Source organism: Equus przewalskii, chromosome 12, assembly GCF_037783145.1.
Source record: "Equus przewalskii isolate Varuska chromosome 12, EquPr2, whole genome shotgun sequence".
Classification (NCBI taxonomy): Eukaryota; Metazoa; Chordata; class Mammalia; order Perissodactyla; family Equidae; genus Equus; species Equus przewalskii.
Genome location: NC_091842.1, coordinates 25,984,746 through 25,999,023, shown reverse-complemented (window position 1 = coordinate 25,999,023; position 14,278 = coordinate 25,984,746). Strand labels below are relative to the sequence as shown.

At 38.2% G+C, this 14,278-nt stretch overlaps 1 protein-coding gene across 1 annotated transcript; it reads right to left on the bottom strand.

The window, feature by feature from the left end:
• Positions 1-1,847: 1,847 nt before the first annotated feature.
• On the bottom strand, positions 1,848-12,597 carry ANKS4B (ankyrin repeat and sterile alpha motif domain containing 4B). Its single transcript, XM_008532257.2, has 2 exons — positions 12,159-12,597; positions 1,848-3,877 (listed from the first exon to the last, which is right to left on the bottom strand). Exons 1-2 carry the CDS (start codon positions 12,320-12,322, stop codon positions 2,782-2,784), a joined length of 1,260 nt encoding a protein of 419 aa, XP_008530479.1. The 5' UTR covers positions 12,323-12,597; the 3' UTR covers positions 1,848-2,781.
• Between the last annotated feature and the right edge of the window lie 1,681 nt (positions 12,598-14,278).

The window sequence follows — 14,278 nt, the reverse complement described above, 5'->3', positions numbered from 1 at the left end:
TTTAAATGGAACAACAGGAGACATTCAGGGGATGGTAGATGAGCATATGGAATCTACAAGCTGGGATACCTTAAAAATAAAATGCACCTGTTGGAAAAAATACAACTTCACTTCTGACAACCCATTCTGGCCTCACAAAAGTTTATGTTATTTGTAATTACATAAAAGGATTATGTTTGTTCCCTTCTTTTCTTTCTTTTTTTTTTTTTTTTTTTGCTGAGGAATATTAGCCCTGAACTAACATCTGTTGCCAATATTCCTCTTTGTTTCGCTTGAGGAAGATTAGCAGTTAGCCCTCAGCTAACATCTGTGCCCATCTTCCTCTATTTTATATATGGGTCACCACCACAGCATGGTTGACAAGTGGTCTAGGTCCATGCCCAGGAGCCAAACCTGCAAAGCCAGTCCACCAAAGGGGATTGCGCTGAACTTACTCACTAGGCTGTGGGGTCAGCCCCTGTTCCCTTCTTTTTAATCCAGTAATTTGATGGAATTTTTATGTGAGGTTTTACAAGCCATGTATCCTTCAAATTCATACCCCTTTATCTCATCACAGCACTGACGTGAAGGCCAAGGGGTTGGTCAAAGTGAAAGCTTCCGCTTCTTCTGGGCAAACATACCTTCCTCTTCCCACATTGCCTAAGCCAACTGCCCCCTCCAGAAGGGCAGCATAGAAAATTCCAACTAGAAATGCTCAACTCTTAGGAAGCAGAACTAAATCCTATAATGCTGAGTTCCGGTAATATTTCTGCTGGCCTGACTTTTCTTATTCTCCCAAAGAACATCTTTCCATTTCCATAACGCTGTATTCTATCCTCCAAGTAGCAATGCTGGTTTCCAGCTCGAAATTCTTTGTACCACCTCATGCTGCCTCTCATTTGGTAGAATACATCACCAGGCTTTCTATATTACTTTTACCTCTGACAATGATGTACAAAGCCCTACTGGAGAACATCCTTTTTGTTAACAACAGCACTCCCCTGGTGGCTTATTCTTCTCCTATAGAGTGTCTCATCAGGTAGGTTCTGGGAAATACGTGGAGAGAGGAACCTGGCATCTAAAATAATGAAGTACTAATACAGGCCATCTCAGACACTACAAACTTTTTTTGAGTGCTTTCTATGTGGCAATGCTTTTGTGAGCATTTTTGAAAGCAAGTACGACTTCAGTGTATTTCAACCAACAAAATGTAATATTTGTAAACATAATTATCCCCTAGTGCAACATATTTATTCCATGACTGACAACCTTTCTGAATCTATCCATGGAGGAAGAATGAGCCAACTGTTCATCAGATTTGAGCATCTGCATCCTCCTTAACCTTATGTCCTCCACAGTGCCTCTTGAAGTAACCCAAACAGATGTGAATCAGGAAGCGTACTGAAGACAAATATCTGTTTCTATATTATACATGTAATTGATAGTAAATTCTACTTGATGTAAGTCTGGCTATAAAAAATCCAATGAAGCTTAGCTATCCAGTAGGGTTTCAATTTGAATTTGGGATTGCCATTCAAAAAATGTCAGCAGCAATGTTGCCAGTTTATACTGTAGAACCTACATGTATTCAGACTTGCAGGAATGTATGAAAGGGGTTGATATGCAAATAAAAGATACGTACGTAATGGGCATGAAAATATAAAATTTACTTTTACAATCAAATTTTCCCTACAAAGAACCTCAATTTTTTTCCCTTTTTTTAAGTTTCAGGAGGCATTTACCTTTAGTAAAATCATTAAATAGGCCAGATATTTTTTCTATGTTCTTCTTTCTGTGCTCCCCTACTCTCTTGCTTAGGAGCTATATTAGTCTGCTAGGTCTGCCATAACAAAATACCACAGACTGAGTAGCTTAAACAACAGAAATTTATTTTCCTACAGCTCTGGAGGCTGGAAGTCCAAGATTAAGGTGATGGAAGGTCTGGTTTCTCCTGAGGCTTCTCCTTGCATTGCAGATGGTCACCTTCTTGTTGTGGCTTCACATGGCCTTTTCTCCGTGCATGTGCATCCCTTATAAGGACACCAGCCATACGGGATTAGGGCCCCACCCTTATGATCTTATTTAACCTTAATCACCTTTTTAAAGGTCCTATCTCCAAATACAGTCACATGGGGGTTAGGGCTTCAATATGTGAATTTGGGGGTACACAATTCAGTCCATAAAAAGTACCCTGTATTCTATTTCTTCCTTCACTCTCCCTACCTACCACTCTGTCTCTTTTCTCAGGCAGGAATATTATAGACCCATTTCCATCACTTGTAAACATCTGTTGAAGGGTTAGACAGATTTAAGTTGGGCATCAAACATCAGTCCAGAGGAGGAGCTTAAATCTCCACCAACAGACGAGCTCATAGAATTAAAGACAGAACTGGAGTTAGAATCCTCAGACTATAACGATCAGAAAGCAAGCAGCAGGCTAGTGTGATGACAGATTGTAATTTTAAGCCCAGAGCTGGAGAAGTAAAGAAAGTTTTTTCCCTTCTCTGTCATTCATTTAATCCTTTATATATTCAAAAATATCAAAAAGATAATTAAAGAGAAACACCATTTTCTCATTCCCAGGTCTCCTTGAGTTTCCCACTGGTAGTTTATTTGGATAGGAATAGAGTATTTCTGAGAGTAGATTTTGAGCCTCTTTCTTAGGTGGGCATCTCCTAGATCCCCTAGAAACCACTCCCAGTGGTCTGGCATTGGGTACAGAGGGGATGTTGTCTGGAATGCTTCAGTGGGCCACAGCATCACTCCACTGCTGCAAGCTTACCCCATTGACCCAACACTCCATCAGAGGCTGGTGTCTACCAGCTGCCCAGGCTGTTGGAACACCTGCTTCCTTCTGTTTATGGCATTAAGAACTTTCTTCCTGGGACCCAGCTGCATTTGTATGCTCTGAAGGTCCTCATCAGAGCAAAGCAACAGAGCTTCTAGATCAATCTGCTCCCTCACGAAAATGGGAAGGAATTCTTCCAGGTGATGGGACTGCAAGAACACTTCCAGGGGAGTAGCATCGACCACGTCTTCTTCCCACTCCACTTCATCCTCATCCCAAGGCAGATCATCTTCATGGGTTTTTTCCTCTCCTTCTTCGTCAACCTCGGCTTTGTCAGCCTCTACTGCTCCCTGTCTTTGAAGCACTTCAGTGGACATCTTAAACCCCAACTCCCTCTTGCTGTCTGAGATGTCTCCAGAGCTTGATAGTCTGTTCTTTCTAAAAACAATGTTTCCTAGACCTGGGCGGTTTAGAATGGAATCGTGTTGCACATGGCTGTCCTCCTCTGCTGAGAACTGGAGCTTCTCTTTGAAGTCCCCTGAGAATACATCTTCCTCTTCCTCCTCCTCTCTAAACACTTCCATCACATTCCTCTGCCTACTTCTGCTCTCGTTCCCTACCTGCTCTGCTGTATCTTTGTTCTTCTTGAACTTTAGCTTGAAGCTATCTTTAATGCCCTTAGACAATGACCCAAATGTACCAGAAGCAGAAGCATTTGAAAGGGATGACCTGGAGAAAGAGCCCTTGGAAGAAGAAAGAGTCCCAGATTCCTCCTTGCTGTAGGTGCGGGCCATCTTATTTTGATGCTTCTCCTGGAGCCTCTCACACTCTTTAACATGCCTCCTGGCATTCTTCTGAGCCTGCTCCTTCAGCCTGGTGACCTTCTTGGGGTTCATGATGTTCTGAGCTGTGGCAGCCTTATCCAGGAGAGCAACGCATTCAGTCTGCTCTCTGCTGGCAGCTGCATCGAGTGGAGACTGTAAGTCATTGTCCAGGGCAAAGATGTTGGCACCAAAGTTGATCAGGAATGAGACACAATGGGCATGACCATTAGAGGCTGCACAATGTAGAGGAGTGTTTCCCCAGATGTCACATCTATCGGGGTCACCCCTAGAAGAGAAAATATCAAAAATACATACTAAATTCTTTTCTCTGAACATGAGGTCCAAAAACAATAAAAATAAGAACAAAATGCACGTTAATCCTGCCTTGGCATTGTTATAACTTGTAGAAGTCCAGATATGTCACATCCAGACGTCACAGGGCCAGAAACAGAAAGAGGCCATCTCTACCCTCTCTCCTTTTTAGAAGCAAGAGAAGCTTTTGAAGAAACTCTCCAACAGAGCAACTTTCACGTCTCATTGGCCAGAATTGGGTCACATTCCTGAAGGAAGGAAAATAGATCTAACGTAGATCAATTAGAGTTTTCTCCTGATGCTAGGGAAAAGATTACCCAATGATGTGCTGGTAAATGTTTAACAACTGGCTCACCCAGAAAAAAGAATCAAAGCTTTGATTTATAGTATGTGCCAATTTCTGTGGTATAAATATACCTACCATGGCAAATTTCAGGCTATAAATGTGGTATTACTGGGCATGGAGTTTGGAAGAGACAGGCAGTAGCACATCATTATAAATTATTCCCACCAAATAGATATAACAGACATGCAAAATCTTGAGAGCATAGATAATAGTAAAATAATTAGGAATTAATGAGTTTTGAGTACTTTTTAATATAATTTATCAAATTATAAGTTTATATGACTTATTTTTAATAATGGCTGTGTTTAACTAACTCTCAAACTTCCTGAAAATTTAGCAGTGATCTCTCATGAGCTGGTAAGAGGTGGTTCCCAGTCTACCACTTCTACCCTCCCCTGAGTCACATGTAGGGAAATAAATAATTGAACAAAACTAGGTCCCCATCAGCAAGAAGGAAGGGAGGAATGGATGTTGGGTAGGTAGCAAACAGTGTCTGCTACAACCATTATTTATACAAAAGGGTAGAATGTCTCCACTGATTCTCCAACCTACTTCCAGGTAATCACAGTGTCATATATATGAATAGTTCTGTGGAGGTTTAAAGTGGAATTGGGGGCACTATTAGATGGCAGTAAGGCCAGAGATGCGATGCCGGGCACAGAAATAGGGACATGGTAGGTGCTCGATAAAGATTTGTGGAATGAATGAATGCCTCCTGGAATCTTGCCCCAGACTGCAACTCACCCACCTCCTGTGAGGTCTTGAGTTACAAACAGGCGCAAATGGAAAGTAAAGTAATAACTTATTGTTAACTATGGCTCTGGCCGCCAAACCACTGTTTAGAACTCTGATAATACAGGTACTAAAGGGCACCTTCCCTTGTCATCGTCTAGACCCCCCCAAAATCAGGATCTCACTAAACTCGTGTCAGACTGGTTCCATGGAAGGACAGGAGAGAGCATCTGAGAAGGCCCCTTAAAATTCCTGGTGAGTAGAAGGTGGAAACAGAAGAGAAGATCCACGCCCTTGCAACTGACATGTTAATGCACTATGACCCTTCTCCTATTCCTTGTTCCTCAGTTTGGTCCCTGCACCAGGAGCAGCAGCAGCATCACCTGTGAGTTTGTTAGAAATGCAGAATCTTGGACCCCAGCCCAGACTTCCTGAATCAGAATCCAAAGTTTAACAAGATCTTCAGGTGATTCATGGGCTCGCTGCAGATTGAGAAGAGCTGCATTAGTTAATATGACCCAACTAGTGTCCTATAATTTGATGAATCAGATTTGCACTGCCTCCATGGGAACCTCCTCATGCTTTTCCGTTGCGAAGCACACACTCATTCACTGCCCCCACCCCCACCAACTGTCACAATCTCCCTCTTAGAGAAGGAAGTTGGAAATAATTGTTAGAGGGGTAAAATAAGACTCAGAGCACTTAACTGATTTGCCCAAGAGTACACAGGTAGCACACTTTGGATCAGGCCTGTCTCCGGATCTAATGGTCTCCAGCACAATACAGTCTTATGTTAACACACCTCCGCTTGTCCACTTTACCGGCTATGAGGCCTCAAGCTTAACTTTTCTAAGGACTCAGTGTCCTCAATTGTAAATTGAGAATAATATTTCCTACTCATATAATTGTTATGTGAATAAGTTAATATACATAAAGCATTAGAAAAGTGATTGGTTTATAGTGAATATTCAACAAACATTACAATCTCCCTCCCTTTTGAAAATTACCTATTTTCATTTCCCTTGTCTCTAAACTCATAATCCTTAATTTCATATATTTGTTTTTTTTCACATTCATCTAGTAAATTCCTACAACACTACAATAGATCTTGTGGCTTTTTAACAGTTATAGTCTCACTTAATTTGTCAAATATTTATGCCCTATCTCCCTAATTAGATAATACCCCAGAGGGCAAAACCTGTGTCTTTTTGTCCTTTGTATCATATCCCCTAGCAGAAGTCTCAAACTCAACCTAAAGAAGCCACGCAGATAATTTAAGTAACTGAATGGGGCCAAGTTTGTTCTTTCAACAAAATCAGAGTAAGTACAAGCTCCACCTATAAAGAACAGCCATCACTCAGCTGCGGCTGATGGCTACCTTGAATAAAAGCAGACACGATATTGCCAGAGCTTCCACTTTTCAGACAAAGCCAGAAATCCAGAATTTCATGTGAAATTTTTTGACTTCTAAATGTTGGTTCAAACTCAAAAGAATAATACAGCGAAGTCCAAATAAAACATATTCGTGGGCTAGATCCAGCCCATAAGCTGGCAGTTGGCAACCTCCTTCTAAGTAGAGAGAACAGAATGAGCAGATGCACACATGGGTAATATTACACGGCATATCTGGGGAACCAGGAGTATACCTCAGTGTGACCAGAGTGCATGGAGATGGGGGCAAGGGAAATAAGTGCAAAGAGGGAAAAAAAACATGATACAATCTAAGGAAAGCAAATATTAAATAACACTGCTGTCTGGCAGCAACTTTCAAGAAGGCTCTAGTCAGTCAGACTGATTCAGTTGTTTTGGATCAAAGGAAACCCCTTCAAGCTTGGCACATTTGTGTATCTCAGGGGAGCACAGTACCTCACTTCCAACGATGTAGCTTTACTTTTAACTTAATTTAACAAAACATCATATTCAAAAGACTCCTTAAGTACCCTACATGTCAAAGAGGGATTATAAAACACCCAAGATGTTACTGTAAACATAAACAAAAACATATTGATTAAATCTGCCAGAAATTATCTTTGAATTGGATAAATTAAAAAAGAAATTATTAAAAGAAATGAGCTGTGGTGGCGACATTAAATGGTATTAAGAAGTTTGGGTTAAATCTACATGCTTCAGGCCATAGAGGAGCGGAATTTTCTCATCTCAAAGAATCTTAAATGATCCTTTCAAGATGAAAGAAGAACATGAAGAAACCCTGACATGACCGCAAAGATGGATCTTCTTTCAAGAAACTTTCAAATGCAAAATTCCAAATTTACAGATGAAACCAGATAGGTAAGATACTTTATGAGTTTCCCTAGTGCAGTTAAGCTATTTCTACTTGCAAAAGTTCTATTTACAGACAACTTTCCAAATTAATGTACAATTTAAATCAACATATTTTCTATTGACAAGTTTCATGGGGTCCTTCTAAACGCAATCTTTGTCTTTCAATCCCTGGTGTATTTCACGTTTCTTGATAAAACCGTTACACATCCCTGCTCAGGGATTCACAAACTGGTCTCCCTCATTTGATGATCTGAGTGCACTGCTGATGCTACATATAGCATCAATAATATGTATATCATTTCCTTGGGCTAAATTCAGTCTAGTGCTGATTTTTTCTTATTTGTTTTTTTTCAAAAGAGATTTTAAATTAGTCTATATTTTGCCCTTGCTTTTTGGTAGCTGAGTGCATTTGGGCAATAATTTTTAAAGCTGGATTGGTATTATTGTCACTAAATAGGCAATTTGCTTTTACTATATTACTCTGAACATCTGTTCCATTTCAATTTCTCCTTTTGAAGTAGATTTGATTTTTTGTGAAGTTGTTCTCAGAAAAATATTATTCCTTCAAAGATGTTTTTCTACAGGAGAAGGAATATTTGGACTCACTCATAATCAAAGAAATGCAAATGAACACAATGCCCTACCATTTTTTTGCCTATCAGATAGGCAACGATTAAAAAGAATAGTAATACTTGGTTTTGGCAGGAGTGTCGGGAAATGAACAATGCTGGAGGAAGCATAAAGTGGTTCAAATTTCCTGGTACAATATGTGCCAAAAGGCTTTAAAACATAGCATCCTCTTGAATCAACAATTCTGCCTTTAAGAATTTATCCTAAGGAGATATCAGACCCTTGTGCAAAGACGAACGATCAAGGATATTCATCCTAACTTACTTATAATAGTTAAAAGACCAGATTCAAATTAAACATCACGAACAAGCAACTGACTAAATAAATTATGATGAAACTATAAAACACAATATCATGTAGCCTTTAAAAATAGTGGCATGGATCTCTACTTTTAAGTGCAAATGGTCTCTGATACATTGTTAAATAATTAGAAGCAGGTTTCAGAACAGTTTATAAAATATGATTGTCTTTTTAAGGAGGAAAAACATACATGTGTGTGCATGTTCTCAAAGGAAAAAAGTCTGGAAGGATATACACCCAAATGTTAATGACTATAAGAATTCGTATAATTTTTACTTTATTAAATATATCTTTCCAATATGATGTGAAATGTTACAATAAGTACATACGATTCCTTTTAGAATCAAGGAGGAAGAAAATTTATTTCCATTTTAGAAAATGAAAGAAAATTTTAAATATCATGCACACTTTAAAGGCAAAATAAAATTTTGTGTAATTGGGGTCCTCTTCCCAATGTAGGATAACACATGTAATTGCTCTTCCTCTTTAAATTTAAAATAGAAAAACAGTATTTAACAAAGCCAGAGTTTGGATGTTAATGGTTACCACATGATTCATTGTCTCAATCAGGTAGTAACAGACAAACACTGCAATCATCAGACTGGAATGGCCCTCAATGATTGATTAGTTCTCAGATTCAATTTTTAATTTATTTCCCTTTTAATTCCCTTAAATCTAATTGGCAATTTAATCTCACACAATTCCTAAAGATTGGCTATGGTCAAAATGGGAGGTGACCTAGGAAAACTCTTACAAGACTTTTTTTTCAGCCTACGTCAGGCCAACTTAATATAACAAATCTTAAATGCTGCTAGAGAGAAGGAAACAAAATTCAGGATGTGCTAGAATCAATCAGAAGACAAGAGTTGAGAAGGAAGGACTAGAGAAAGCAGGGTTAGAAGGATTTCTGCGCCCATAGTCAATTTAATAAGTATAACTTAATGGACTGGATTTTCACATTACATTGAGAAAAATTACTTTACCATGTCAAATAAATGGGAAAAGAGTGGACTATGTAACAAATTGTGTTGGGACAAAGGACTAACCATTTGGAGAATGTATGGTTAGATCATAACCTTAGAACTTAAATCAAAATAAATGATATATGAATTAAGTACTTAAAATAAAAAATGAAACTAAAAATGTACTGATGAAAATAGTCAATATTTAGGCATGACCTCAAAGTTAGAATTATATAGTAAAATTGACAGGCTTAAGTATAAAAATATATACACTTAAAACTGCATACTTAAATATATTTATTTTTTACTTTTATTTAAGATATCTGTTGTCAAAAATATTAAATTGTGAAGATATTTGAAATATAATGACAAAAAGCTTATATTCTAACTTTAAAAAGCATGTTTTTATAAATCAATGAGAAATGTTGAAGACCCCAATATAAAAGTGGGACAAGGTTATAAATACATAATTCACAAAAGTGAAAATACAATGGTCACTAAACATAAAGATAATTTTCAACCTCACCAGTAACCAAAGAAAAGAACATTAAAGCCACACTGATATTATACATTTAATATTGAGAAAAATGGGTACTCACTTTCCGAAGGGCAATTTGTCAACACACACAAAAAAGCCTTTAAAATATGCATATGCCAATTGATCCAGAAATTTCACTTTGGAGAATTTATCCTCAAGAAAATGTAAACAAAGATTTATGTACAGAGATATTCATCACAGCACTGTTTAAACTATGGGGAACAAATTATTTGTCCGAAAGATTGACTAAGAACGATATACATTGACTAGAACACTAAGAATTTCCTGAAAACTAAATTATAAAAGAACACGTATTGACATGGAATAATATTCATGATGTATTGAGGGGTAAAAAAAAAAAAAAAAAAAAGCATGCTACCAAAATGTCTACTTAGGATACCATTTTTTGTGTATGTGTAAATATACACATATTTATATACAATACACATATATTATATATATAAAACATAAAATATTAACAGCATGGCATCATAGGACATTTTTTCTTTATAATTTGTGTGCATATATATGGTTTAATTTTCTGGGTTCATATTATGTTACTTTTGTCATAAAGACCAGCAGGACAATAAGTGTAAGAAAATATTTCCAGCATACAAAGGACAGAGAGAGAGAGAAAACATCTAGGTGTTGCCATTTAAATCAACCCTAAAAGGAAGAAAGGGCTTTCATTTGTTGTGAAGTAACTGACATCTTGCACTTGGTGCAGAGGTGGTATACTTTGTGTAGATGAAGAAAGTTCGGGGGAACGGGAGAGATGCACAATGTTACAATTTGGAGAAGGATGACAGATAGGGGTGGGGATCAAAGAAGGTGTCTGGGAAAAGGAAGTCAAATCAGACAAGAGGAAGGGGGAACTTCAACTCCACTCACTTCCTCATTCAGTTCTCTACTCAGGAACTCTCTCTACCTTTCGTTCTTCTAACTCTTCCTAAAGTGCCCCCCACCTCAAAAGAGGGTGCCAACAGCTATAAGCTGTCAAAGCCAGAACCTGAGGCCTTGATCCTCCTCTTTCTTTATCAGCACATCCCAACATCCAATCAATCATGATCAGTTCTGCATCTGAACTGCCACTCGAATCCACGCATGTCTCTCCATTCCCACTGCCACTGCCCAAGTCCAGTTCACTTCTCATCTCAATCATTAAAACAGCCCCCAAACTTTTCTCTGATAGCTATACAGTCGCCTAAGCAAATTTCGTAAATGCAAATCTACCAGGTGGCTCCCCTGTGTAAACCCATGACAATGGCTTCCCACGCTCTTAGGATAAAGTTCAACTCCTTAACAGAATTTACGAGGCTCTTGTGACCTGGTCTTGTCTCTTACAGCTTGACGTCTCCCCACTCAAGCCATGCACGTCCAGCCATATTTAACTTCTTCAGTGCCTAGAATGCACAGTGCTCTCACTTGGGGGAAACAGTCTTCATCTAGCCAACTGCTTCTCACTTTTCAAATCCCAGCTTAAATGCTCCAGAAAGCCTCCCCTCCCTCCCTAGATCGGGATAGATGCCTAGATATCAGGGTTATTTATTTAGTGCCCTCTCTTTCCCCCTTTGTAACACATATCATACATGACATGTAATTTCTGCCTTCCTCTCTCAAATCTGATCACCATGAGGAGAGCAATCGTGTCTCTCTTATTGATCACAGCATCCCCAGTGGCTAGCAAAGTGGCTGGCACATAGCAGATATATATAAATACGTATATTTACACATATTTATGTATATGTATAAATAAATATGTATTGAATTGAAATAAATTCACTTGGCTCCTTTATTTACATTTTCTTTTTTTCTTTCTTTACCCTTCTTAGGTTACAGTTGCCAACACTCCCTAGCCCCTTTAGTAACAAGCAGAAGAAAAGAGCTAGCTAATTCCTGCATTAGAATTTAGGGGGAATGTGTGCGCATATATGTATCTAACAGCCAGAGAGGTAATGAAGTTAAGACAGGCTGAAGGTAACTTTTACAGCTTGTAAAGCTAGCAACCTCATCTAAGAATCAAGGGCTTGTTCTAATAAAAGACTGTGGGATTTTAACGGCATAGATGAAAAAATAAAATAAAAACATAATTTGTTCCAATCAAGATTGACAACTTAAAACCAAGTAGAACAGTGATCTCTTTTTAAAGAGTCGACCATTTACATTTCACGGAAAAGATTTTTAAAGCCACAGGATTAAAATATCTTGCCCCCAAAGCAGACAGTGCCTTAGAGTTCAGGATCTCTCTGTGTGTGGCTCATAAAGGATGAGCCACCCCCATGGTGCCAGTTCTCCATGGGAAAAGAGAGCATCTCTAGGCAATTTTCTCCCTTTCTCTAAGAAGACAATTACTTAGTCTAGAAAGAGAGAAAAGTATTTTCATTGACTTCCCTGCCTCTTGCTGCTGTCTGCAGAATCCTACTGTAAACACTGTTTCCAATCAAAACCATCAGATTGAACTTACCCTCTGCTGCAGATTATTTCTAGGGCTTCCAAGTTTCCATGGTAGGCTGCCAGTAGTGTAGGAGTCATGCCATCTTCGTCACAAAGGTTCAGATCCCTCTTGGTAGCCTCTTTCAGAAGTTCCAGGTAGCTATCACTAGCAGCTTGGTGGTAGCGAGTGGACATTTTTTCTGCCCACCAAAGCTTGGCCAGATATCACTCTCCAGGCAGAGCAGGATGTTGGTGGAATAGCCTTCCCACAAAGCTGGTTAATCAGTGACAAGGAAGAGTGTCACCCCAGGGCAAAGCTCATTCCATCCTCCCTCCTTGGAAGGCAGCCAGAAAGGTTCACAGCACTGAACTTGGACCTTTTCTTTATAGAATGGCCATGACATTGAATATTGAGGACTGCTGTGTTCATCTTGAGTGTTTTGAGGCACATTTAATTTTTTTAATGTCCACTATCAGGTATTGAATATAACATTGGTCATTTAGTCACAGAATGTAGAAGATAATTTCCAAACAATTCAGAACTAGTCTAGTTCACTGGGGAGGTTTATTTTTTTAACTGCTTTGTTGAGGTATGATTTACATATTATAAAATTCACCCATTTTAAGTGTACAATTCAATAACGGTAAATTTACAGTTGTGTAACCATACCATAATCCAATTTTAGATACATCTATCACCCCAAAAATATCCCTCATGCTCATTTGTCGTCAATCCTCATTCCCACTCCCAACCCCAGGAAACCACTAATCTGCTTTCTGTCTCTACAGATTTGCTTCCTATGGGCATATCATATCAATGGAATCATATAATATATAGTCTTTTGTGTCTAGCTTTTTGTTAGCTTCACATAATATTGTGAGGTTTGTCCATGCTATAGTGTGTAATAGTACATCCTTTCTATTGCTGAATAATATTCTACTACACTAATATATCAAATTTTCTTTATTCATTCAACAGTTGATGGACATTTGAATTGTTTCCAGTTTTTGGTTTCGTGAATAGTGCTACTATGAACATTCACGTAAAAGTCTCTGTGTGGACATGTCTCTTGGGAATATACCAAACAGTAGAATTGCTTAGCTGTATAGCAATTTATATTTAACTTTTTAAGAAATCGTCAAACTGTTTTCCAGAGTGACTATACCATTTTATATCCCACCAGCAATGTATGACTGTTAAAATTTCTCCAAATCCTTGCAGCCTTTGTTGTCTATCTTTTTGTTTATGGCCATCCTCGTGTGTGTGAAGTGATATCACTGTGGTTTTAATTTGCATTTCCCTACTGCTGCTGAGCACGTTTTTGTGTGCTTATAGCCATTCTTACATCTTATATTTAAATTCTTTGCTTACGTTTTCACTACGTTGCCTTCATTTATTGAGTTTCGAGAGTTCTTTGTATATTCTGGATACAAATCCTTTATCAGATATATTTTGAACTGAATGAAAATGAAAACACCACATATCAAAACTTATAGGATGCAGTTAAGACAGAACTTAGGAGGAAAATTTGCAGTTTTTAATGCCTGTATTAGAAAAGAAGAATGATCTCAAATCAATAATTTAAACTTCCACCTTAAGGAAAGGAGGAAAAGCATGGAAAAAATTAGCTTAAATAAAAATCACAATATAAGCCAAAAAAACTACTGGGAATAAAGAGAGATCATACCTAATGATGAAAGGAACAATTCACCAAGAAAATGTGATAGGGGTTGGCCTTGTGATATAGTGGTTAAATTTGCACACTCTGCTTTGGCAGCCCCAGGTTCACAGGTTCGGATCCTGGGCACGGACCTAGAACTGCTTGTCAAGCCACACTGTGGCAGCATCTCATATAAAATAGAGGAAGGTTGCCACAGATGTTAGCTCAGCAACAATCTTCCTCAAGCAAAAAGACGAAGATTGGCAACAGATGTTAGCTCAGGGCCAATCTTCCTCACAAAAACAAAAACAAACAAACAAAAAAGCCAAGAAAATATGATAGTCCTAAACTTGTATGTACCTAATAACATAGCCCCAAAACCGAGAAAACAAAAATTAATAGAATATAGAGAAAGAACAAATCCACAATTATAGTGGAAAATTTTAATACACCCCCTTGATGTTATATGTCAATCAGACTAAAGATTAGT

What these genes read in the sequence shown, in the direction of transcription:
- ANKS4B (XM_008532257.2), bottom strand. Translation starts at nt 12,322, where the DNA reads ATGTCCACTCGCTACCACCAAGCTGCTAGTGATAGCTACCTGGAACTT. An exon ending in GAAATAATCTGCAGCAGAGG is followed by an intron (nt 3,878 to 12,158) that starts GTAAGTTCAATC and finishes TTTCTCTTCTAG; the next exon opens with GGGTGACCCCGATAGATGTG.